General features: G+C 42.3%; 1 protein-coding gene across 2 annotated transcripts in view; it reads right to left on the bottom strand.

Moving 5' to 3' along the window:
- NAMPT (nicotinamide phosphoribosyltransferase) overlaps positions 1 to 14,610 on the bottom strand; it is a 29,733-nt gene extending 15,123 nt beyond the window's left edge. Inside the window, exons 1-3 of one of the 2 annotated variants that reach the window (XM_061366274.1) lie at positions 14,380 to 14,610; positions 3,284 to 3,440; positions 1,879 to 1,982 (exon numbers count right to left, since the gene is read on the bottom strand). In XM_061366274.1, coding sequence (XP_061222258.1) covers positions 1,879 to 1,982; positions 3,284 to 3,440; positions 14,380 to 14,439 — 321 coding nt within the window. In that variant the 5' untranslated portion in view covers positions 14,440 to 14,610. The remainder of the gene's footprint in view (positions 1 to 1,878; positions 1,983 to 3,283; positions 3,441 to 14,379) is intronic. The other variant, XM_061366275.1, reaches the window with a different exon arrangement.
- Between the last annotated feature and the right edge of the window lie 11,472 nt (positions 14,611 to 26,082).

Raw genomic sequence — 26,082 nt, 5'->3', positions numbered from 1 at the left:
ACACAGGGTTTAGCTGTCAGACTGCGAGATGTCTGTTCTGGATTAACAAAGGACAATGAAGTCTTCAAAATGGCTCAAAATAATTGATCAGTGACTCAGTGAAGACAAAAGTTAAGTGAAAGAACAAAACACTTCAAAGTTGCTGTAGGTGTTGATTTTGTCCATGGAAAAAAAGCAATATGGTCATTCCATAGCACTGTGTTATAGTCCTTTTCAAAACTGTTAGGTAGGATCAACTTGTACAATTCAGGGCTTACATCTCAATCACTTGGATCAATTCCTGCCAACTTCCAGCCTTCACACTACCCCCTTGCTCTCCAGGCAGTCCATTCCTCTCTTTCACCCCTTCACCCTATCAGTATTTACTCATATTTACTCTCCGTACAAATTAAACATGTACATTTCAAATTCATTTTGGCACTTCATTCATACAGCCACTGCTCCCTCCGCTTCACCAACGCTACAGGTTCAGTAACAGAGCCAGAGAGCAAACTGTGGTAGGTACGTGAATTACACAGGAATTCAGCTAGCAGAAGGAGGGTCTGTGTGTGCATATAAGAGCATACAAAGGCCCAAAGGGTACATACACTTCCTGTCTGAGACGCACCAGCATCTAAGATCAAGAAGTAGAAATCATATTCATTTTTATATATATATATATACACACACACACACACACACAATTTTAACAAGAAACCCTGACAAAGTAATGAGCAATCTATATAGGAGGTATGCAGGAAGGCTTCTTTTAACTGAACCAAAAGTTGATCAGAATTAGTTAAAACTCAGTGTGGACAGATATGCAGCATTAAAAGTTTATTAATTCAGTTTGGTCAAGGAGGGATCAAGATTACTTTAAATGCAGATGAGAGCAGTTCACAACATATAACACAGCCTAAAAGGGAATACACATTGAATTCACATCTGTAGTTACTTGAGATGGATGCAAGTAATCTACAAACATCTCCATAGCTCCCTCTTAGAAAACAGTGGGCTTATTTACCTTGCTGCCATTTGCAACATTTAGCTGAAATTCACTTTTCTCTTGCTCACTTTATGGTCCACCCTGGTTGCAAGATGACATCCAGATGTTACCAGACAGATGCCACCATAAAATAGTTGCAGTCAGATCACCCAGGGAAAAAAATACATGCATAGAACTAAAAAAAAGTGTTTTCAAATGCCAAAAATATGCATGCACTAGAATTTACAATGAAACTTAGCATTCAATTAATCTGCAGAGATTAGAACAGCTCCAATGAATGCTATTAGCCTGAATCTGCTGCTTTTGCAGAGAAGAGATGTTTGCTATTACTTGAAGACTGGCACCTTTTGAAACAAAAGGGAAAGAGTAATTGTGGAAAGACTTAATTGGAATAATATTTGTGTCAGAAGTGCTCAAGCATTGTACTTCATAATAAAGTTCAACTTAAGTATTTGAAAAATTTAGGAAACAACTGAATAAAATATCAATTTTCTGGAAGTATTTACATATGCAAGAAGTTGTAATGCTTTCTGCATTAGAATAAAAATACTTATGATTAGGTACAGAAAGTAATGTAAACGATGCAAGCGACCATTAAGCACTCTATCACATATGGAGACTTGGCAACAAGCCCTCTCTTATGCTAGCTGGCTGACGGCAACCATAAATCCTTATTACCTACAAAGCCATATTTGGCATCTGAAAGGATGAAAATTACTTTTCTCCAAGGAATTACAATTACATGATTATTCTTTGACAGCTGCTACTCCCTGTACACTAAACATAAAAAGCTAAATTTATCCAGTCTTTACTATCATTAAAATGAGAGACTGCTCTACAGTTGATTCACAAATCCTTCATAATGATCTCATGCTATTTTCATGAATTTTTACCTCCAGAATATAGTTCCATCCTTTTTCATTGAAGACATCATCTTGAAAATGCTCCCTATATACTTCTTTGGCTTCCTTGATTTTCTCTTTGGTCACCACTTTACCTGTAGTTTTAGAAACAGATGAAACCTTAGAAACTTATGATATCCACCAATTTATAAACTAAGTAAAAAAAAAAAAAAAAAAAGACAGACCCAGAAAAGTCACCTTGCCTCTAACAAAGACATGAAGAACACGTCAAATGCAGTTTCCCATGTTAAAACCAAATTTTACTTTAATTTATTATATAGATCAGGATGCTCAAGAAACCAACAGGATAAAGTACACTCATGGCTTGCAGGTGACTCAGGAACAATTTGAGGTTATTACTTTTTTATGATGGTTAAACACCTGTCACGAGTTTCAGTGGCAGTGTTTTTCCCAGTGGAATGGGATGACTGTGCAAACTGGCACATGCAACAAGACATAACCAGACTAACACAAGGGTTAAGCTACGCTGCTCCAGGGAGAATCCCCATGGGAGGCCTTACAACCAGTCTTTGGTGGTAACCACGTCGCAATAGGAACTGCCAGATTAACCGCATGATTTGAATGAGCATTGCTACTGCTATAGGAGCAATCACCTACTGCATACATCAGAAAATAATCCTTAGAGAAACAAAACAAGATTGAGTGTTTTGATTTTAATGGAATTCCAGTCTTTGGTGGAACTGGCAGAGTTATTTATGGATTCTGGATCAAGACAATGATATTAAACCATACAACTAAAGTTTTCCTTCTGAAGCTTGGCAGAAAGCAACTTGTATTTAGGTCAGAACAGGTGATGTTTGCACATAATGCAAAAAAAGCAAACAAAAACTTAAATGGCCCCAAGGCATTTTCAGATGTTACTCTTAAAACTGTCAATGTTGAAAACAGTTTGACACATACCTGCCGTATTCAATGATCTAAGCAGAGAGGCAATCAAAATTTAAGTGAAATTAAACCCATTATTAGTTTACACAGTAAATAAACCTGCAAATACAGACTGAAATTTATGTTTAAAATACAAAATGTATTTTTCCTTGAATCTTCTATCTCCATGTGATTCTATGCACAGTCTTGCTCTACTTCCATTCATTTCACCTCAGCCCACTGAAGGTGGGATGGATATGAACACCTCTCCATTTTTAATAAACCACTGGCATAAACAAACATAGTTAAGAGGTGTCTAAATTGAGAAGTCAATACCATTTTATGAGGGTGGACATATAATTCTCACAGTCATAAATCAGATCTTATACATGTCACTACCTACACTGTACCAAGATAATCTGGAATTGCTTCATCTATGAGACCCCAGGCTTGAGGAAAAGTTCAGGTATTTATTTACAGGTAAAGTTTTACTGGAATTTGACACAGTTACCTTTTAAGTATTTATTCAGAATGTACTGCAAACCATAAAAAACAGTTTCTTCATATTTCACTTTCCTCAATTTGGAGTTTTCAGTCTTCTTCTCACGACATTCAAAGTAGGAATATACTTTGCTTGTATTAGGTGGATATTGCTTGTAGTGTGTAACCTATATTAAGAAAAACTTCAGTAAGACCTCAAAACATCACTACAAAGCACAAGAGAAATTATATTTGTACATTAAATCTTAAGAGTAATTCCCAGCTCTTCTGGATTATTACTATTTATCCATGCACATTGTACACAGTAAGTATTTAGGGGATCTCCCCTTTTTTAGCTGCCTTCAATTTTCAGTTCCAAAGACTGACTTCCCTATCTTATTCTTTGCTTCTGTCAAACCCCTAGAGTAATCTTCATGGTCAGCTCTTCCACTCCCCTGATAACTTGGCTTTGATTAACTGGAAAAGACACTGGCTAGGATTTTAGGAGCAGCACTGAGCACAGATCTTTCCATTGTCTTTACTTATATGAGGTTTTCCAGACCAATCAAATAAAACTCAATCTTGTCATTGCAAGTTTTCTGCTTTTACTTCAAGCAAAGCACTGCACCGCAGGCATGTAACGGAGCACAAACCTATTCTGTTCCAATTCACTGCCATTCAAAAGCAGAATGCTTAAGAGTAGCACTGTTAGACCCAAAGACAAACCCTGGCTTTTAGATTTAATTCTAGTTATTAATAAAGTCCCACTCCACAAATTATAATATGTCCTTTCCTAGTTCTACACAAAGCTTCCAAAGCAGTAAATCACACTGCCAGCTCACACTAACCTCTCTTGAAGATATCATCATGCTTAAAGGGAAAAAAAACCAATAAAACTCAAACAAAACACACCCCCAGCCAACCTCCCTTCACCCCCCTTACTGTGGAGCAGTCAAGAATACACTGTTTTACATGTCTTTCTAATAGGAATAGGAGCACACACACAATCCCCTTACAAAAATTATTATTACATGGACTCCCAGAAAAAGAACATGTAACAAAACATTATAAGGGTCATTCACAGTAAGGCACAAGGAGAAGAAATTCCACATTTTGTTTGCACCCTTGCCACTTCAGAAAGTTATAGCAACAGTGTGAAAAATCTTGTTCTTTTTTATGGCTGGGACTGGACTTTCACTAGTGCTTATCAGGATGTGAGATTACCACCTGGGAGCTCTGCTTCGTTCCATTCTTCATCCCACCGGCATGCTACATCTTACATGATTTCAGAGTAAACACTCAACACAGAGCCCACCAGCTTGAAGTGTACATAGCAGACATCCCAGGAACAATACCCCAAACCAGTACCCGAATTCCTTGTGTCAAGCTATACAGCAAACCAGTGTAACGCTGCCATTCCCACCTCAACAGTTCAAGCAAAACAAAGAAAACACATCTGTGTGTGTGACTGCCTACTCAGGTTTCCTCCAAAAAAGTTTAATTATCCAACTTACTAACTTTGGGTGTGTTGCTGAAGCCAACACCTATACTATAATGAAAATTTGCATGATCTTAGGCTATCATCTCTAAAAGAAAGTTTGACTTCTGCAGTTCTAAGACGTTTCTCCAGCTAAATGCTTCTCTCTATCTAATGGGTACTGATCCAAATTAAGGTGTACTTGTACTGTGCACACATTTGAGCTGGTGGCATCTTTTCCTATGGCATTTAAATACAGTTTTTTAAAGACACATTCCCATTCCAGTTCTGATTTGAAACATGATCACAAAACACAGTGCTCTAGCTGCAAATCAGAACCGGAGGAGGTCTGAAACCAGACTGGAATGCTAACAGCCTGATTTCTCCTTTATGTAGAATACCTGGGGAAACAGGTCCTCCAGACTACCTTGCTAGCAGTTTTAACCTAAAAAAACCCCACTCAAGTCCTTCAAACATTAAATCACAGGTTTAGCTAATTCTTCTGACTTTAGATTAGATCTTAAGCTGAAAATATATTCTGGATAGTGTCCAGAAAAGTTATTTCTAGGGATTTAAACATAAACAAAAATTTTGTGCATGACAATGTCATGCACAAATAATAATGAAAAACAATAAAATGAAATGTCATTTTATCAATTAAACTGCTTCAAGCCCTTGAAAGAGATAATGAGCTAATTTTACAAGTTACATGCGTATGATTCAATTATATTCTTTACACATTAGAATCTATTTAAACAGTGAAAAATGCACATCCCTGGCAATTAAGATGTTTACATCTAAGCAGACTTTACATCTGTAAACAATTTGTGCTTCTTTTTATATTCCACAATGCTCTTAGCTTTATCTGTAAAGCTGCAATACTAATTGGGTGTCTGCAAGGCTTCCCACAAACTACCCAGTATTTAAAGACATGATCAAAACTTGAAGTACCACACTTTTCAAGCACTGCGTGCTCCAGTCATGTGGTGTAGGTACCTGAGAAGTTAACCACAAGACCTACATCCCCTTTCACTTGCCTGGCCATCTGTTTTGCTTCCAAGCTCTCTCTTAGCAGGAGATGTGTCATCTGCCCATGACACCTCAAGGTTGCTCTGATCGTTAGCCGGCATTTCTGGACTACTAAGACATGGGGAAGTAATACCCATTCACCACAGTGATGCTCAGGAGGTTTGGCATGTAACGAAATTCCCAAAAGATGAAGCTTTAGGGAGTGGGAACAGCTCACAGGAGACACAAAGAATGCCACTGAAAACAAACCGACCAACCAAACAAATAAAGAACCCCAAAACAGCACAACACCACAAGGCACTTGGGCAATGAAAACTCTGCTCAAAAAAATGCCTAAGCTTTCCTTGCTGTCAGACAAAGTTTTGCATCTTTCTGTATTCTAAAGTAAAGTGGAAAGAACAAACCACTGGCAACAGAATTTTGAAACGTATTTTATGTGACTTGCAGATCGAGACAGTATTGATAAATCTATGCTTTCAGGCAGTGGATGACAGAAACAGGACTTGTACAGATGGGCTTTTGATAAGCAGGAGTGACTATAAAGTCGATAAGAAACCCACCTCTACAGAAAACAAACAAACAAAAAACCCCAACCAAAGACCCACAAACAAAAGCCCCTACTGGGATGAAGAGACCCTTACGAGAAAACGAAACCCCAAAATACCTTCAAAGGCCTTTTGATATTTAGTTCAAAGGCTGTGGTTTAGGCTTTGTCCACAAAAAGTATGACAACCTTTGAACAACCACCTACAAGGTTATGTACTATGACTGAAACAGAACACTTTTATTCCAGTTGTGATAGCTTCTTATTAAATTTAATCCAAATAAAGGTATATTCAGGAGAAGGAATACCTCCACAAGGACTACGTGTACTTAACTAAATCAAGTCAGCCATTGAGAAAAACCGTAAGGCACAAACTGCATTTAGATAAACCATCCAAAAAACCCGCTCCAAATATTAAAAGTTAAATTATAAGAGAAGGAAATTAAAAGGTTCCATCACAAAACACAGATGGCTGAGATGAAAGCTACATTTTTATACGCTAAGTAATAAGACCTTTGACATAAAAGCCAATCATCTTATAGGCTTTTCTGGACAACAGATTTCAGTACAATGACTTTAAAAAGTCATTTAAATCTATAAAACCCAACGATTTGAAAACATGAGAAACAGTCTGACATGAGAAATCAGGCATGGCCAAATTCCCTGTTGGTGGTTTACTCCTATTGCTCACCTAGGTCAGATGTGTGCGGACATGAACCATCAGAAAGATGCTTCTAAGCCCTGTCTACAGTGAGGAAAACAAAACACCAAATATCTAGCCAGTAGGATCTTTCCCGCACCATAACTGTACAAGAGATAAGATGATACCAGTTCAACTAAGAGGGTATTCAAACATTCTGGAGTCATTTTGAGAAGTATTTAGTGCAAAATGTGTACATAACAACCCAGCTAACAAACCCATAGCACTGTACAGCCACAAACATGAAGAATCAGAGGGATGGGTAGAAGATGAGCCAGAAGAAGCCTGGTCCTGGAAGCTAGTGGCTGGGGCGCTTGGCTGAGGCATGTCAGGCCTGAGGATCCTCACTCCCATATACAACTTCCAAAGCTAGATGATTCTACTGCAGTGGTGGCTTCTGGTACTTACACTGGGGAGACTTTGATGAAGCACCTCTGAATTGCCAGAAGTCATGGTATTACATGCTATTTGAAAACACTGTGGAAAGAGGCTGCGATTTGAATGGTTGCTTTACCAAAACCTTTACAAAGTTTAGCCAATGGAGCAGTTAAAAGCAAAGGCTGCAAATAACCCATATTGAAAACAACTTTGTTTGCAACAATAGTTCAGGTGGTGGACAAAATAGATGGTTTAGTGGTGGACTTGGCAATCCTGAGGCAACAGTTGGACTTGATGATCTTGAAGGTCTTTTCCAGCCTCAATGTTTCTATGAACTAGTACTTAGGAACAAGGGGAATGCTTTATTAGATATACCTCACTACACACACATAACAAACAGCAGTTAGGCAGCACTGACCCCCTTCAGGAAAAAAACCCAATAACCAGCAAAACACCACAACTGTGAATAGCAGTTACATTTAACAAGGATGCTTTTGTAACTTTTAAAGCAATCACAAAGGAAATGCACATCACAAACAAAACTGGAAAGGAAAACCAAACAAAAAAATCAGGGTGGTTACAAATGATAAACTTCTTTGAACAAAAGAGGAAAATTCAGAAGAATCAGTCTTCAGTAACTCAACAAAAAGAGCATCAACAGCAGCAGGTGAAGTGCAAGACACTTGAAGTGAGTAAAAAACAGAAAAGTAAAAATAACCCAAACCTGAGAATCAGTACTATCTTACTCTTCATGAGGGACTGTAGTGGTAGGACAAGTGGTAATGGGTTCAAAGTTAAACAGGGGAAGTTCAGGTTACATACAAGGAAGAAGTTCTTTACTGTGAGGGTGGTGAGGCACTGGAACAGGCTGCCCAAAGGAGTGATAAATGCCCCATCCCTGGCAGTGCTCAAGGCCAGGCTGAACAGAGCCTTGGGAGACGTGGTCTCGGGTGAGGCGTCCCTGCCCATGGAAGGGGAGTCAGAACTTGATGATCTTAGGGTCTTTTCCAACCCTAACTATTCTATGATTGTATTTGATTATGAGAGCTTCAAATTACCATAGGAAAGTAGCCTTAGAGAGACTCCAAACCCCTTATTTTTGCATAAGTGAAGCAAATGCAGATTAAGATAATGTTTAGGAACTGAGAATATTGGGAGGTATCTGCTCTCATGAGATGAGAGGGATAAACTAATGCAGGTTATGACTGAAGGTTGATCTTGTACCACTTTTAATATCTCTGTATTCTAATTCATCTCTTAATCTCTTACATGTATTGAAAAATAAGAGGAATATAGATGAGGAAAAAAAAGGAGGCCAGAGAACAGTCAGTAATAAGAAAACTATGGAGAGAGCACACAAGCAACTGAATTCCTATGGAAGCTGCACATTATCAACACAGATGCTTTAAGTGACCACATCCACGTTCATTTAAAAAAAAACAGTCAGGTGTAAGCACTAGAATGGAATGTATTCTAAACTGCTCAGAGAAAATACAGAAGGTAATGCTTTACAGTGGATTTTTTTTACCACTAAAGATTTCTATGTATTCTTGCCAGGGTTTAAGCCCAGCCAGCAACTCAGCCCCACATAGCCTCTCACCCACTCTCCCCCAGTGGGATGGGGGAGACAATCAGAAGGGTAAAAGTGAGAAAACTCGTGGGTTGAGATAAAGGCAGTTTAACAGGTAAAGCAAAAGGTGCACAAGCAAAGCAAACCAGGAATTCATTCACCACTTCCTATGGGCAGTCAGGCGTTCAGCCATCTCTAGGACAGCAGGGCTCCATCACACACAGCAGTTACTTGGGCAGACAAACACCATCACTACAAATGTCCCGCCTTCCTTCTTCTTCCCCACCTTTACATGCTGAGCATGACTCCATATGGTGTGGGATATCCCTGGAGTCAGTTGGGCTCAGCTGTCCTGGCTGCGTCCTCTCCCAGCTCCCTGTATACCCCCAGCCTGCTCGCTGGTGGGGTGCTGTGAGGAGCAGAAAAGGCCTTGGCTCTGTGTAAGCACTGCTCAGCATTAGGTAAAACACCCCTGTGTTATCAGCACTGTTTCCAGCACAAATCTGAACCATAGCCCCATACTAGCTACTGTGAAAGGAATTAACACGAGCCCAGCCCAAACCAGCACAGTTTTGCATCCAAGATTATCAAAAAAGGTGACAAAATGCCTTATGTTTACTGTTTACACATTAGTGAGAAGTCAACTGTACTACTGCACATACTGCTCCAAGTTTCCTGTTCCTTCATGAAAAAAGTAAAACATTTACCTTTTCAACAACAAAAGCTGTAATGATTCTGGAAGGGGTTACTTCAGAGCAACGATGACTCAGGGTTTGTTAACAGGACCACGCGACTGCAAATCAAAACGTGGAAGACAGCAAATCTAGATAGAGTGAAGATTGCTTCTTATGAGGAGCATTGAGCCAGATGCTTTTCCATTGACAGAATTACAGGAGGCAAGAGATCACATTCACACCACCACCACAAGGTTTTAATTAAAAATAATATATATATGGGCTGCTGCAAAGAATACTTTGCAGTCATTAAGTACTAGTCAAAACAAGTGAGTTAAGATTATAGATGTATCTCCCTTGCACACCTCTAGCCTTCTAAATACAGAATATAGAGGCTGTCAGATCCTGGAATAACACGCTCATGAGAAGTGCTTCAGAAGTTAAGTGCTCTCCTCCATCCGTGCATAGTAAAAGAAGTCATTCAAAGTGACAAATACTTAAAATTCAACATGCAAGGCATACAGAGTTAAAACATATCTTTTAGGCTTCCCTGAAGGGTCCAGAAAGAATTGAATTCTGAAACAGATCTCATTTATGGTCTAGATAGCAAGTCAGCTCCTCCTATGGGGCAATTGCATGGCAGCTTATTACAGCTATCAGCTTAATTACAAAACATCCCAAGCAACAGTAATACATTTCATTGGTAAAAGCAAAATAAGCTATTACTGCTTTAGAGAACAAGGTGCAGTCCTCGCTTTGATAGCCTTTACCCACATGCAGTTCATGGTCTATCCAACCCAAGACTGGTATACACCAGTCACTGGTATCTTGCAACTGAACTACACAGTTCTGCTACGCTGATCCTTTCAACAGAGCTTCAGACTTGCATATACCCTGCTTGGACAGAAATAAATAAATATGGGATAAACAGAGCATTGGGAATCAAAGAGAAAGAAAACTGAGAGCTGGTGTGTCACCAGTACCAGACTAACGAAGAACTGAAGGGCATGGACCCTTTTGCTTGGGAAGCACAATGACTGAACAGAACCTTTGCTGTCACAGCGGAGCAAGATTGAGGGGACTTCTTGGTACAGACGGAAAAGTAAAACATCATGCAGCATGAACAGTGAGCTTCAATGAGCCTGATGATATCCCTTCTTGCAGCTCTTTAGAAACAAGGATTTTGACTTCAAGTAATTTTCGGTAATACTGAGTCACCAGCAGAAAACTCTACTATTAAAGCCTCATTGCTATAGTGGACATTCACACAATTAAGTTTCCCAGATAACATTACATTGATGAACCTCCCAAAAGTCTTAGGATTCAAAGAATTAAAAAGACTGCTGTTATTTATCAGAAAGATGCAAACGCACTCTACCATATGCCCATGCTGAGACTCTGAGGAGATGGCATATAATACCCAGCAAACAAGAGAAATTATACTGTTGGGGGATTTGGAGATGCTTAAGAATATGCAACAAAGTGGAGAAGAAAAAAAACCACTTCTAACTGATGTAAAAACATTTTATCTTGTCATGGAAGTTGGAGATAAACTGCAGCATTTGATGCCTGGCCTCAAAATCCTGGAGCACTTGTACAATTGAGACAGTAACAGAAGCTCAGTAATGCAGCCAGAACGTAACAAGTGTTTCTATATATAAATATCAAGTATACTAGAAATTAGCATGATACTCAGTTGTTTTTCCAAGAACAGCTTTTAAGATTTTGAAACTGAGTATTTGATAATCTTCTATGACTTCAGAGGAAATGTCCCGTGACACGCACAGACAGGAAAATAGTTTAGAGGGAGGAGAGGCTGGATTAACTGTCTACAGACAAATCCCTGCCTACCAAATTACCTTGTTGCTGAATTTTTACGGGCTCTGAGCCATTAACCAATTTTCTCTGTGCCCCAGATTTCCAACTGTAGCAAAACAAATGGGATGCTAGAGCTAATGCTCAAACTAACAAACTGTGACAGATACAACCCCAAGATACCAGAACTTTTTACCCACAGACAGCTGCCTAAGCGAGGAGCTAGGGTTGTACAGGTTAAGGCAGTCTGCATGTTTATATTCCCCTACCCCAAGCTGTTTATTTCCACATGACTTTTGTCACCAACACTAGTTTGTATGGATTGGTGTCTACTGCAATAGGATCACCAAGTAAGCTTCTGAACTAATACAGGGTTTTTTCTCAGTCTGAAATGTTATCTGTGGACAGCACTGCACACAAGCGGATGCTACAATTGTGGATAGTGCAGAAGTACCTAAAGCAAAAACACCACACAAGATCAATTCTCACTAACTGCTAGTAAGAGTGTTTGGTAATTCCTGTGAAAAGCTTGATGTTGCAACTACCAGATATTTTAGTGCAATTGTTACTGAAACTGCTCTCACTAAGCAGGTTTCAATGATTAGGAAATGACAGTATAATCCAGGGAGAAGATAAGTGATACCTAATGCTACCTCATGCTACCCAACAAGATAAAAGAAGCTACTTTTTTAAGTATTGTTCAAAGAAGCTGGAGTTCCTGAGATCTGGGAAAAAAAGCTTACAGGAAGAGACAATTTGGATAGTCCTGACAAAGCAAAGTAGATAATTCCAACTGTTTTCAGTATAACACAAAATGCTCCTAGCTGCCACAGAAAACCTCATCCAAATTCCGTTTTAAACTGCAAAAAAACCCAACCCAACCTGAGGCCTTTACATGACCTCTTTAAGATTTCTACCACTCCTGCAGTGTTACTGAATCATCTTTCCTATGAAAGAGCAAAGCAAAACAGAAGCAAACTGGTCATCTGTCACTCCAGTGCTCCTCACCATCGCTAATCTTCAAGCAGACCCAGTGCATTTAGAAGAAGTAGTATGCAAATTAGATTTAAATAGACACCATTTAAAAGCAGGCCTACAGTATTTAATGTGATTAGTCTCAGACATGGAAGTGGATCTTCCATATTTGAGTAAGTTTGATAATGATCACTTAAGCCCTTAATGAAAGCAGTTTTGGGAGCCCTCAATAGCAGCATTACGATGCTCTGACTGAGCTGCTCTAAGATTTATCAGTGTCTTCCAACACACCTTCCCACTAACAGCAACAATAAATGCTACTAATTTCTTTACAAAAAGAGCACCTTTATGTAGCACTATATAATAACCATAATAATATGACAAAGGAGCTAGGAAAAGTACGACACCACAAGTCAGCAAAGGGAGTACAAACTGAAGCTTGTACTTCAGTCATTAGCCAGTAACAAGACCTGGCTGTAACAGTGTACTTGCTTTTTCAACTCTTCTATCTAGAAGTACCCTCCTCCCAGCAACCCATAGATTCATAGAATGGTTTGGGTTGGAATAAAATCTTAAGATCATCTAGTTCCATCCACCTGCCATGGCCCAGGTTGCTCAAGGCCTTGTGCAACCTGGCATTGAACACTTCAGGGATGGAGCATTCCCAACTTCCAGCAGCCTGTTCCAGTGCCTCACCACCCTTACAATAAAGAATTTCTTCCTTGTGTCTAACCTAAATCTCCCCTGTTTAAATTTGAACCCATCACTACCTGTGCTATCACTACAGTCCCTGATGAAGAATCCCCCTCCAGCATCCATCAAGTGATCAAACCTTTAAAGAGCTGTAACATAATAATACTTTATAATGATAATCAGGCCTATCACTGTAGCTTTGTTTAGGGCACCAACAACCTCTTTGACATGGCAATGCAGATGCTGAAGGAAAAGTCTTCTAGCCTAGGAGACACAGGGCACAGCTGTACAACCGGACTTCTGGAGTCACCCACTGGCTCTGCCTGGTGTCTAGAAGCTGTTTATATACACTAATGCAGCGCTGCACAGGAGGACTTGAGCCTGGCCATACTCGTGAGGCACGTCAAGAGCTCCTGGGTCAGAAATCACCGGATCGGAACACGAACAACGCGCCTGCACTCAGCCTTTGCTATCAAGCACCACTGTTTTCAAATCACCCCATGGAAAGCAGGGAGGATTGTTGAAGTGCAGTTTCCTACTCTGAACTAAAAACTTGCCTCGCAAGTGTGACACTGCAATGCCCACAGCCTAACCAGAGGATTAGGAAATACACACTTTAAGTCAGCCGGCTGCTCAGCGCATTCTGCATCACAACCCGACACAGGACCGCAGGCAGCGGGCAGCCCGCACACCGTCCCACCCCCCGAGCGGGCAGAGCGGGAGAAACAAGACACGGAAGAGTAACAGCTCCGCTCGCCTCTACCCTCCCACCGCGGCAACACGTGCGCCCACTCCCGGCCCCGGCGAGGGCGGGAGGGCAGCGCGGCGGCCGCCAAGGGATGCTCGGCGGGGCGGGCACCCCGCCCCCCGCCATGGCCGCCCCTCGCGCCCCGCCCGCTTTCACTTTCTTTTCTCGCCCGGCCGCAGCCGGCACCCCCCGGCAGCGCGGCCCCGGGCACCCCAGTGGGGAAGCAGGATCGGCCGCACGCTCCGCGGCGCGGGGCTGCCGCATCAACCCCCCCGGCCAGGCCTCCGCGCTCCCCTCGCCGCCCCAAGGCCGGGCACCCCCTCTCACACCTCGGGGGCTGCAGAGCTCCCAGCTCCGGCCAGGCGGGCAGAGGGAAGGAGCCGGTGGCAGCAGGGCCTGCCCGGCTCGGTGCCCTGCGTGTGGAGCGCCGGTCGCCAGGCCCGGCAGGTCCGGTCTGGAGGCACCAGAGAGCCCGCAGAGGTGACTCGCTCCTGCCCGCCCGCCGTGCCCATGCCCGCGCCCACCTTGTAGGAGTCGGTGGCGAGAAGGATGTTGAACTCGGCCCCCGCCGCAGCGCACTCCATGTCGCCGAACCCGCGGAGGCGCAGCCGCCCGCACGGACACGACTGGGCTGCACCGCTGCCCGCCGCTGCCAAGCGCTCGGTGCGGGGGGGAGAGAGGAGAAAAGGGGACGGGGACGGGAGGGGATTACGGCCGGGGGGCGGGGGCCTCGCGCGGCCTCCCCCGCCCCTGATTGGCTGCACGTCTCTGCCGCCGAAGGAGATGCCGTGAGGTCACTGCGCGGGAGGGGGCGGGACTAGGGCTGCAGGTGGGCTCTGATTGGCCCCGCCGCCTGGTCGGTGCAGGGGAGGGAGGCGGTGGCTCTGACATCATGGAGGCGGGGAAGAGCCCCCCGATGCACGCTCCCTTTCCTTGGATTCCGGGCGCAGGGCCGGAGGGTCGGGTTTGCCGCTGTGACGTCACTGCGCGGCCGGTGCGCGCTCTCTCGCTATTGGCTGGCGCCGAGGCGACGTGCGCGGCAGAGCACGCGGGGGAGGGGGTGCGGGGTGCTTGGCGCGGGCCGGTAAGAGGCTTGCGCATGCGTGGGGGTCTGGTGTCGGTTCTCTGCGGCAGTCGTCTCCGGGCCGTGGTTACGGGAAGAGGTGGGGACTGGTTCTGGCCGGGTGGACTCCGGGTGTCGTGACCGGGGTCAGCTGCTCTGCCGGGAACGCCGTGCCCGTAAGGGAGGGCCGGCTCCCCTTCCGCCTTCCCGCGCCTGCCGAGTTCGGGAAGCCCGGGGCCCTGTGCCCGCCGGTGGCGGGACGATGCCCTCAGCTACACTGAGGGCGAGTAACTAGAAGAGGCAGGGCTGGGTGAGAGGGGGCGGCAGCCCGTCCGGGATGCCGCCTGGCCTCGTGTGCCCGTGGGGTGAAAGGGCCTCAGTGGGGTGAGGGAGCCCTAAGAGTGGAAGGGCTCGGGGGAGCGAGCCCCTCAGGAGTGACACAGACACAGCTGACCGGCTGTCTGCCACTGCGCTTGTGTCAGAAATGGACAGCTGCGGCAGCCATGGGGCGTGCAATAACACTGCTCTAGTCAGGGCTCTTGGGCCGGTCTGATGACGGAGAAAGGAGCTGAGCACATGAGCTTTGAGAAAGAGATGGGGTCAGAAGGGAGAACTTGCAAAGAGTTGCCTCATCCCTGGCAGTATTCAAGGCCAGGTTAAACGGGGCTTTGAGCAACCTGCTATAGTGGAAGGTGTCCCCGCCGATGGCAAAGGGGTTGGACCTGGATGAGCTTTAAGGTCCTTTTCAAGCCAAACCATTCTGTTGTTTTATGAAGACAGAAGGCATGTGTGCGTGCTTGAAAAAGCTGCAGTTGCATGGAGAATGACAACAGCTGCTGTCCCTGTCAGGTCTCCTGTTACCAGGGTGCTGGAGTTGCCGTATGGTGAAGGGCAGCCTGGCCTTCTAGAGCATCAACGTCTCCATCTCTACCTCCACCACACTTGGTACCAGTTATTTCAGTGAGAGAATATGATAGATTTCAATGGATGCCTCCATGTCCATGTTGATCAGAATATAACCATGCCTTAGAAAAGCTTTATTTTATGCTTTTATAATGTATTTGGTCTTCTAATCTGTGTAAATTCCTGAGGTTTTTGGATCATATTTAGCTACTTGAATTGTTCTGTGACAATAAAACACTGCTTTTGGAGCAAGTAGCAAACATGGTGTCTGGCACAATCATTGGCTTGTCCGTGATAGGGAGATGGTTTTCTTCCTTTCTACTAATCAGATGTATGGCAAGCTAACATTAAATACCAGCAATACTACTGACCAGTAATGCGTTTAAAAAGCTGCTAAATTAGCTTTTTCTGTAAAACCATTGGTGAATTAACACTTAGGTTGAGATTTGGTGATATAAACCCCCCAAACCGAGTAACTAATAACTGTTTATTAAGATGATTTAGAAAAGATGACATTTCACCAGATTTTCTTAAAAATACAAATATCTAAGAGAATTTCAAAGAATAAGATCAGGAATGGGATCCAGATATTTTGGACCTTATTCTACATCAGTCCTGGTGGTTCCATAATTGCGCTGTGAGCCACACTCTTTTTATTACCTTTTTGTGTCCTTGTTGACTTCAGCATGCTCTTGCTTTATGCCCCCAGTCTTTTGTTTAATTATGACTATTTACTTACTGTTTGGAAAAGAAAAAAGGAAGGTAAACACTGACAGCTGCTAATAACAAGCAAGCTGTATGAAACCCCTTTCATTACTTTTCTCAGGAGGGAAAGGGTTCCCATAGATCAGGAAAAAGTCACTGAAGCAGTTGGAAACGTTAAGACAATATGTATATTAGGAGTTTCCTGTACCCTTCCCTCTGACAGGCTGTGCTGTCTTGCAGTAAAACTCAGTAGCTATTATTATTATTAAAACTCAGTAGCTACTATTGCTATAACCCACCATGAAATTGTAACTAACCATTTCCTTATCTTAATTTTTCCACTTGTTCAGTCCCATGGACACAAAGTTATCTCCTTGCTACCCGAACACAGGGAAAAAAGTTGACATTTCCATTTTCTTTCTTGGAGCACTGAGTAGCTCTTCTTCTTATCTCTGTCTTGTTTATTGTTGCGTAGCCAAACCAGTCTACTCTCTTCCATTAGGTAAACTGAAAGAGCTGTTTATTTGCTAGGCTGGGAAGCTGCTCTGAGGACATGGAACTGTTAGAACAAGTCCAGAGGAGGGCCACGAGGACAGTCAGGGGACTGGAGCACATCCTGTATGAAGACAGGCTGAGAAAGCTGGGGCTGTTCAGCCTGGAGAAGAGAAGGCTGCGTGGAGACCTCATAGCAGCCTTCCAGTACCTGAAGGGGGCCTATAGGGATGCTGGGGAGGGACTCTTCATTAGGGACTGTAGTGATAGGACAAGGGGTAATGAGTTCAATCTTGAACAGGGGAAGTTTAGATTGGATATAAGGAAGAAATTCTTTACTGTAAGGGTGGTGAGACACTGGAATGGGTTGCCCAGGGAGGTTGTGAACCTGGCGGTGTTCAAGTCCAGGTTGGAAAGAGCCTTAGGTGATATGGTTTAGTGTGAGGTGTCCCTGCCCATGGCAGGGGGGTTGGAACTAGATGATCTTAAGGTCTTTTCCAACCCTAACTATTCTATGATACTATGATTTTCCTTAAATACAGACATTTTTTTCTTGAAATTATCTGTACTTGCCTCCTCGTTGATTCCTCCTGTGGAATGTCCCATCAAGGTGACAAGAAGATGATAGGGTAATTTGAAACTATCTCTATATACAGATCTCCCTTTTTTTGCCCCCAGACTTTCTTTTGTGATGTTTACGTGAGAATTTCCCCCTTTGCCACATCATTTATCTGTATATATTTTGTGGTGAAATTTCTCTGCCGCAAAAGACAATTCTTAATTTTCGCTTGGAAAGTCTATTTTAATGTAAAGTAGATTAGTAAAAAGAAAAAGATAAGTGAATTTAATCAGATCAATCTTTTATCTTAACTGTTGCAAGAAATTAGAAATGGCAGAGAAATACTACAGGGCTTTTTTTCCTTTTCAATTAAAAAAAAAGACATTTCTCGCTAGTGAATTGTGCTGATTGATCTTCAGATCTTCAATAGAATAATTAATAATGATTTGCTTAGACAGGTATTTTTTGTCAGCATCTTCCTCCTCCTCCTGCTGGCTCTTTGTTGTATCTTACAACGTGCCAGACCCAGAATAATGATTTGATTTAGCTCACATGAACATATCTAAAGCTGTATCTGCAATGAAATACTGTGAAGTTAGGACACTTCAGAATGTTAGAAGAAAATGGTATGCTAAACAGAACTATATTAAATCACAGGTTGCTGGTAAAATGAGCATATTATAAGTTTTGAAAAAATTAAATAAAACTCTTGCAGCAGTCAGTAGATAGTAGGAGTATAGTTACAACAGCAGAAGAGAAATAATCCTAGGAACCTCAATACTCAATTCCTGCGCTGTATTTACCATTTATTACTACGAAACTGTCTTTGGACTGTTCAACTGGCTTACTGAAATCAGCATTTGTCATGTATGTGAGGCTTACCTTCTCTCTTCAGGTGGAATCACACCAAGAAATCAATGTTCTTCAATTTAAATGCAAGTTCAGCTAAATTGTTTCTGATACCATTTACCCTCCTGATAGAGTCAGAGTTCTTCAACAGTTACCTTCTAAAGTTTGGCACTTGAGAGGTTTTTAGAGGTACTCATTTAGATATTTTTAACAAAGCTCTAATGGTAGCTTTAAGAAATTAATACTAATCAAGGGACATGCTTTGTTCCCCAGGGCTTTCTGATAATAAATGATATTCCTTGTAGCAGAAGTGTCCAGTCAGCATTTTATATTTAAAGCCTATAATGTAGTCTGCTGCTGTATTTGGAGGAAAGCTATCCTGCAAATATGTCCTCAGGTTAATGTCTTGGGAAGTATACAGGGACAGCCAAATGAAGATGGATATTACATTATATCCTTCTTTGATCACTGTTGCAAAACTTGGTATTTCTTTCATCTAGCTGTGAAAGTCCCATCACAGTTGCACAGAAAATCTATGTGACTGAAATATCTGCACACACCATGGTTATTCACAGAGTATGAGTTTTTCCCTTCTAAAGTGTTCCTAGTTCTTTTGATCATTCTGAGCCCAAACCAATCCCCTGTGCTCCCTTTGTGTGATAATTCCAAGACATAGTCAGAGATTAAATATCAACATTACCTCCTAATATTATCTTAGTATTTTTCTGTTCAGATATGTTGGCACAAGAGCAGAATTTTAGCTGCATTCCTTTGTCCCTTAGGTTTGGTGCAATGAGTACTTATAGTGGTGTTTAAGCTTATAATGATTGGCAACAAGTCCTTTGGTGCCTGACTGCCAGGCTGGTATTGCTGGAGTTTATCAGACATCTGTCACTCTCCACCTCAGTGCCTGCAATTCTTTGCTGTAGAGCTATGAGGAAAACAGAGTGGAGCCTGTAGATGTTTTTCAAGACTAAGTCTCCTAAATCTCCTTTCATCCTTCCTAAAGCATCCCATCCTACTTCTTTCTTCAGCATCTCAGCAGTGTTTCCTCTGTGCTCTTGTAGCGTTCTGTCACCTTGGATACCTGGCTGGGGCTCCAGAGTTAATCAGTGCATAATTGGTTAAGTACATCTAAGTAGATTTTAGTTGGCTTGGGAATTTAATTCTCATTGCTAAACAGTATCCACCAGTAGTCCTGTTAAACAGTATCCCAATCACAGCGAATCATGGAGAGGTAGATCATTTTGAATAGAAGTCAATAAAAAAATTCTGATACATCATTTAAAATCATATTCAGTGAAGGAAGCAAGCCTAGTATTTCTGCCTTCTAGAGTATCTAAAGGCCTCTCTTTAAAAATTACGTGCTATGCAGACTGTATAAATAACTGACTAGAATATGTATGAAAAATAAGAGGAGTTGCTTTATCTATGCAGTATGTAGGACAAGGTTAAATCCAGTGCAAGATTTGGTTTACAGGAGATGGCATTCTCCTGGTGAGTAGTCACATTAGATTATATGTAATTTGATATATAGATCTTTTGCTGTGCATGTGTATATATTTATAACCCCCCCTAATATTCTGTTGAAATACTGCTGCTTGATGGTCTGTCTACTGAAGTTCCTTTTCAGTCCATGGCATAGCATCTCTTTTCTGAGCTCCAGCTACCAAGAGGTGTTTGTGTGACTGCAGGACCTGGGTCAGCAAGATTCACACCTCAGCGCAGCTAACCTTCAAATGTTTGTCAGACTTCGTGCTCCTGAGTGTGAGTCACAGCAAGTGAGTTTTTCTTTATACCTTCTTAGGAACTGTGTCTTACCATTTGGTCTTATCTTTGGAAGTCAGTGCATGTGTTTCTTCTGGGAGCTGGATTGCTAGCTTTCCAGACATGCTGTGAGACTTCTTGCCTTGGGTTTTCGAAGAGGTGAGTTTCAGATTATGATCATGGTTTTGTATCACAGCACGTGAATTTTTATTTCTTTATGTTCATTGCATAACCAGTACTGAGGTTTTCATATTTTCTTCAACAACAACAGCAGTTCAGTTGCTTTGTTGTTCAGAGTACGTGAAGCTGAGATAACTTGAAATGCTGTCATGCAGGTGGGAAGATGCCACAGAACACCCTGAGGCTTCCTGTGTTCCAGAGGTGCCTGACTGGTTCTGCATAGTCACTGTGGATCCAGCACAGTTTACCAACGTTGGCTGAGTCCTGAGGCTCCCTCCTCAAAGAGCCACTCAAGTGGATCTGCTCTGCTTTTTTTTCCAGTGCTTAGGACTCCTTGTGAGCTGTATGGCAAGACAGTGTTGCACTTGGACATTTGAGTACATCTCTGTGGCAGCAGATTAGATTAAGTAAGACCTTCCTGATGAAGAGCTTGCTGAATCCAGCATTGCTCCATGAAGCTGGAGGTGCACTTCTGAGTTTTCCTGGTTTTGTACCGTGGTCCAGATATACAGTCTGTGGAGCTGGCTTGGGTCAGTAGAGCTTATTTTTCATGTTCCAGATCATGTAAAAGTGGCTAAACTGCTTCCAGATCCGAACCAACACTGGAAGCTGTTTAACTTTGTTTGTGCAGCATGGCACCTGAGCCAATAAACTTTGTATTAATAACCTCTGGGCTATACAGAATGTGTCCCTGGCACAATTCATGTACAACTGAAATAACCCTCTACAGCCAGGTAAGTGATGGTGATGGAGTGTGGGATGCAGTCCAAGAAGGGAGCTGACACGAATATTAGACTGGATCACCTGTGCTTTGCCCACATGTCAGATTTTCCAAGCACCCAAACACTGGGTTTATTTTTCTTTTAAATCAAGTAAGCACAAAGTATTTTCTTTGCTTCTCAAATCAAATTTCCTCTACTTCATTACAGTGCCCTGAGGCTCAGCTTGGGCAAATAGAGTTCGTCATAATGAATGCATCTGGCTTTTACAGGAAGAGGAATGAAATATTTCAAGTAAATATGTTTCAGGATTCAGAAGTACTCCTAAATAGCTTCTTCAGCAGTGTTTGGCTAGTGGGGAATTTGCGATGTTATGACATGGTGTGAAGATTTTACTACCATTTGTCTAGAACAACATTTGTAATTTAAGCAGTTTTTACTGCTCCAGAGTAAAACAATAAATAGTGAGTCCTCTGGAGCTGTGACTCTTTCTAGCTGTGTGGTTTTTTATCACCTGACATGGTGAGCACTGATTCAAACCAGGGCCTCTACAGTTACACAGAAACAACAGCAACCGCAGTGCCTGAGGGGCATGTTTGAGCTTTGTATGGTGGAGAGATGAGCCCTGAAGCTAAACTGATGGATTTTTGTTGTGTACTTCACAGAGCACAGTATATATTCAAATGTGAGAGAAAGATGTACAGTTGTGTGTCTTAGAAATACGAGGTTGACAACAGTGGCTACACTGCTGAGTTAGCAGAGCTTGAAAAGTTCAACCTCACTGCCACAGTTGTGTCTGAGGACCAAATGACAGCTGTCCAGTTTGGAAAGACAGAAGCTGACTTTCTAATGATCCAGGTCTCCTTGTTTATTCTAGCAAGCTGAAGGTTCGATTTCTCTTAATTTTATTTCTACATACCCAGGAAGAAATAAAACCTGGAACCCCCTAAAAACACTGATTGCCCAGAATTTCTATTTTCGCTGTGTAGATAACATGAAAGACTACAGATTTAGTGATTGCCCAGTATATGCTGGTTTTGCAGGAGGACACGTGAAGCAGAACAACACATTTGTGAAGAGCTGTAGAGGACAGGCATTCAGCATTTTGCTACAAGCCATCAGTTAGAGGAGATGCAGTTTCACAGCTTGTGACATCAACCAGTCTCCTCACATGAACTTCAGCCTTGAACTGTCTTTTCTCTGTAGTTGTGTTAACATACTCAAGACACTTTTTACTTAGGCTTGATCCCCTAACATGCACTGCTTCTCCAGTGAGCACCCTGAGCTGCCACTGACTTTAGTACGCTCATGATCTTGTACGCTGTTCCTTTAAAGAAAGAAAAAAAAAAAGGAATAATTTATTTATGTCCTCTGCAAGAATTATGGAGGGCAGGCTGTACTGAACAGACAGTTTTCTGGCAAAAAAATATCACAAGGTTACAAAATCTGTCTCACTACAGATTTGTGATTTGTTTTTCCCCTTGCGCCCTTTCTAAAAGGGACCTGGGAGGTTTATCAGGCAAATACCTTGCTCCTGCTGCTCCTGAGGAGTGCAAATATTTAGGTTATAAAGGGATCAGGACTGAGCCCCAAGGTTTGTCCATTTTCATAACAGTTCATCACAGATTATAGTTTGATTAAGAGACAAATTAAGACCCTTTCATTCAGTCAGCAAGGGTATTTGTAACCATGGCTGGACCTGTGATACTGCATAAGAATGCAGGGCTATTCTGCTAAGTCATCCTAGCTGTAGTTGAGAAAATCAGGCATACAGATGCAGGATCATTTCTGCTCACTCAGTGCTGGTTCATGCAAAGTACTGCTGGACTGTGCCACAGCTCGGGCTTCTCCTGTGCAGAGAAACTAGGGAAATCCTCATGGAAGTTTATATTTAGGTCTGTATTTTGTTGCTTCGTATGGTAACAATAAAGGGAAAAAAGTTTAGAGTATTAGCGTAAGCCCATAACCAGCAAAAACTGTGTCAAATGCTGGACTTTAGGATGTTAGTTGATTTGAGCAGGATTAAAATCAGCAGTGTTGGTGAATAATTGCAGAAGTGATCATAGAATCAACAGAATGATTTGTGTTGGAAGGGACCTTAAAGACCCTCCAATTCTAACCCCCTAACCATGGGCAGGTGCACTTTCCACTAGAGAGGTTGCTCCAAGCCCCATCAACCTGACCTTGAGCACTGCCAGGGACGGGGCATCCACAGCTTCTCTGGCCAGCCTGTGCCAGGGCTCACAGGAAAAGAAAATCTTTTCCTAATATCTGATGATAAAGCAGTGTGTGCACACTTACTTGCAGAGCTGGTGATCTTTTTGGTGTCTCAAACAGAAATGATCTCTGAAGTGGTTTGTTTTTAAAACAACTGTTCTTACACAGTGCTTGCACTGTGCACTGGACTTCCCGAGATCTCTGTGGACTGATTCATGTGGAACGCAGAGTCACTGAAGCAGCAGACATCCTCCTAGAGCTGTGCCCCACGATCCTTACAGCATAGATGAGACGGTTTCTTCTGCTGTCTGTCAGACCCCATCCATCTTTGATTCTCCCAGCAGTACATCACCCTCAGTAGGCTGGCATGCAGCCTGGGCTTGCCTGTAGCCAGGGGGTCAGGGTGAAGGGCACAGGCTGGGAACATCTGCACAGCCCCTTTCTGCAGTGCTGCTGTTTAAAGGCATGGGCAGTTTCTGCCCTCACTCAACACAGGGAGAAAGATTGCAGCTGCATTTGCAAAGAGCTTAATCCCATTAGTGTGCATGAAGCATGGCCTAGAAGTGCTCTATGGATGTAAGCAGAAGGATGATGGCTGTGGATGCTGACAGGCTGAAGAGAGGTGGGCACCAAAGTAGTCATGCTGTGAGCATGCACAGAGCAAACTGATAGGCACCAAGAAGGTCTTTGGGCTAAATTAGTAGGCTCCTACTATATTATTAATAGACTGCTACTATATTACACACAGTTTTCTATGAATGATATGTTTGGGGTTTTTTTTTTGTCTCTATTAAATTCTACTCACCTTTGTCTTAATTTAGTGCTTTGTAATTAAACATGAAATAAAAACTGGAAATAGGAGCCTACTGTGACAGGAGAAGAGGAGGCAGGGATGAACTTTATGCATCAGTTTCAATACAGATCAGACTGATGCATAGATTAAAAAAGCGCATTACCTCAAATTATGAGGTGCTACAAGAGTGTAAGGCTGCCTGAGCCTAGTAGGAAGAGGGATGGCAGGCATACTATGTAACAGCTTGTGCTGCATCCGGAATCGATGTGGGATCCCAGTTTGAGCTATTTGATTTGGATTGCACCTACTTAACAGATACCTGTAGGTCTGGCTTTACTCTTTCACTTTGGTGACATTTGGAGAGTTTGTCAATCTGATAAGTTGCACTGAACTGAATTACAGCGTGGCCCCCTGTACGCAATCGGTGCTTGCCAGCTTCTCTTCTCTCCTGGTTTGCCAAGCTCCCTGAATTCAGTTTGTGCTTGTCATCTCATTTCTTCTTTAGTACTCTCAAGAAATGAATCAAATAATTAAAACATACCCCGAAATCCACACTTATTTGTAGCTAGTCCTTCCTCTGGGATCATTATTAGCAAGGTGTCTTTCACATTTGCCTCTCTGTACACTTGATCCTGAGATCCCAAAGTTAGTGGAAGAGGAGTGAGATTTTAGATTGCTGGCTTTTAGAGATATTTTTATGTCAAAACAACACTGAGGTTGAGATGAAGCAGTAATCAGACCTCCAACAGTATTACTTTTGAAAGGTGAAAATGAGGTAATCTTTAGCATAAAAGAAGAAAAAACCCTGGCATTTAGCTTATCAGGTAGCACCTAATAATCATTCCACAAATATTTTGGGAAGTCTGTGGTCCAGTGAACCCAATAAAGTGAATAATTGGCTTGTGACAATCCTCAGTAAAGCTTTCCATGGTCTCTATTAGTTTTACTGTACTGAACCAGTCCTTTCCTTACGTTTGCATTTTCTCATTCATTTTGTCTTTCTATCTAAAGCACCCATTTTGCTGCTTCTGGCAGGAGTTTCTTTCTTCTTGCTGGGGAAGCAGAAGGTATCTGATGTATTTTTTTCTCTGCAGATTTATCCTTCTATGGCTTATATGGTAATGTTTTTCTCTTATAGAAACTGGCCATAGAAGTGGAAATTAATCCATATTACTGTTAAGAGGATTTATTTCTGTGTCATTGTATATTTATTAGTGTTTATGTATTATCCAGTCACTTAACTTATACTTCATAAAGATCTGCCATTTGATAGTAACTCAGTTCCAATTAGAAGATTCAAATCAAGAAGACTTTTAAGATTTAAATAAAAATTAACTCATAAATGTTGTGCAATATTTGTTAATCCCAAAGGTCTCTTTTACAGAGAGAATGGAAACGCAGCACTGGCAATTTGAGGCGGGAGCATCTGAATGTGTAGTTCAAGGAACAATGTACTATTTGGTGCTGAAATTCTAAAGATTCAACACTTTTCCTCCCATAGGGAAATACTGGGCGGGGGGGTGTGAAATGAAAAGACTGAAAATCCAGAAGACTGAGAATGAACAGTCCAGTAGAAAAAGGTGACAATGCGGAAGAAACGGTCAGTCATCCTTGGTTATACAGACAGTGTTGGAGGAATCTTACCCATCCCTCAGGTGGGGGTTCTCACAAATTTCACTAGATCAGGAAACCAGCAGAGGAGTTGTGTCCTAATTTATGTGTTGAATCGTACTGTGGTACAGCAGTGTTCTGGCTGCTGGCTCTTCAGTTTATCATCTCTTCCAGCATATCAGCTTTCCAAGACGTGCCTGAGATTTACTATGAAGCACAAGGCAGGGTTAGGTCATGAGGATGCTATGGAGTCTCATAACGGTGATACAAGAGCTCCAGGTGCGTTCAGGAGGTGGTATGGTTCGAGATCCAGACCTGGGAATTAGAGGGAATTCCTGGATGTGATGGTGTATGTGTAGTCTCTGAAAA

The sequence above is a fragment of the Neopsephotus bourkii genome, unplaced genomic scaffold (genome assembly GCF_033783945.1).
Source record: "Neopsephotus bourkii isolate Nb327-2 ecotype Australia unplaced genomic scaffold, CSIRO-AGI_Nbou_v1 NB_1328, whole genome shotgun sequence".
Taxonomy (NCBI): Eukaryota; Metazoa; Chordata; class Aves; order Psittaciformes; family Psittacidae; genus Neopsephotus; species Neopsephotus bourkii.
This window is presented reverse-complemented; position numbering and strand designations above follow the sequence as displayed.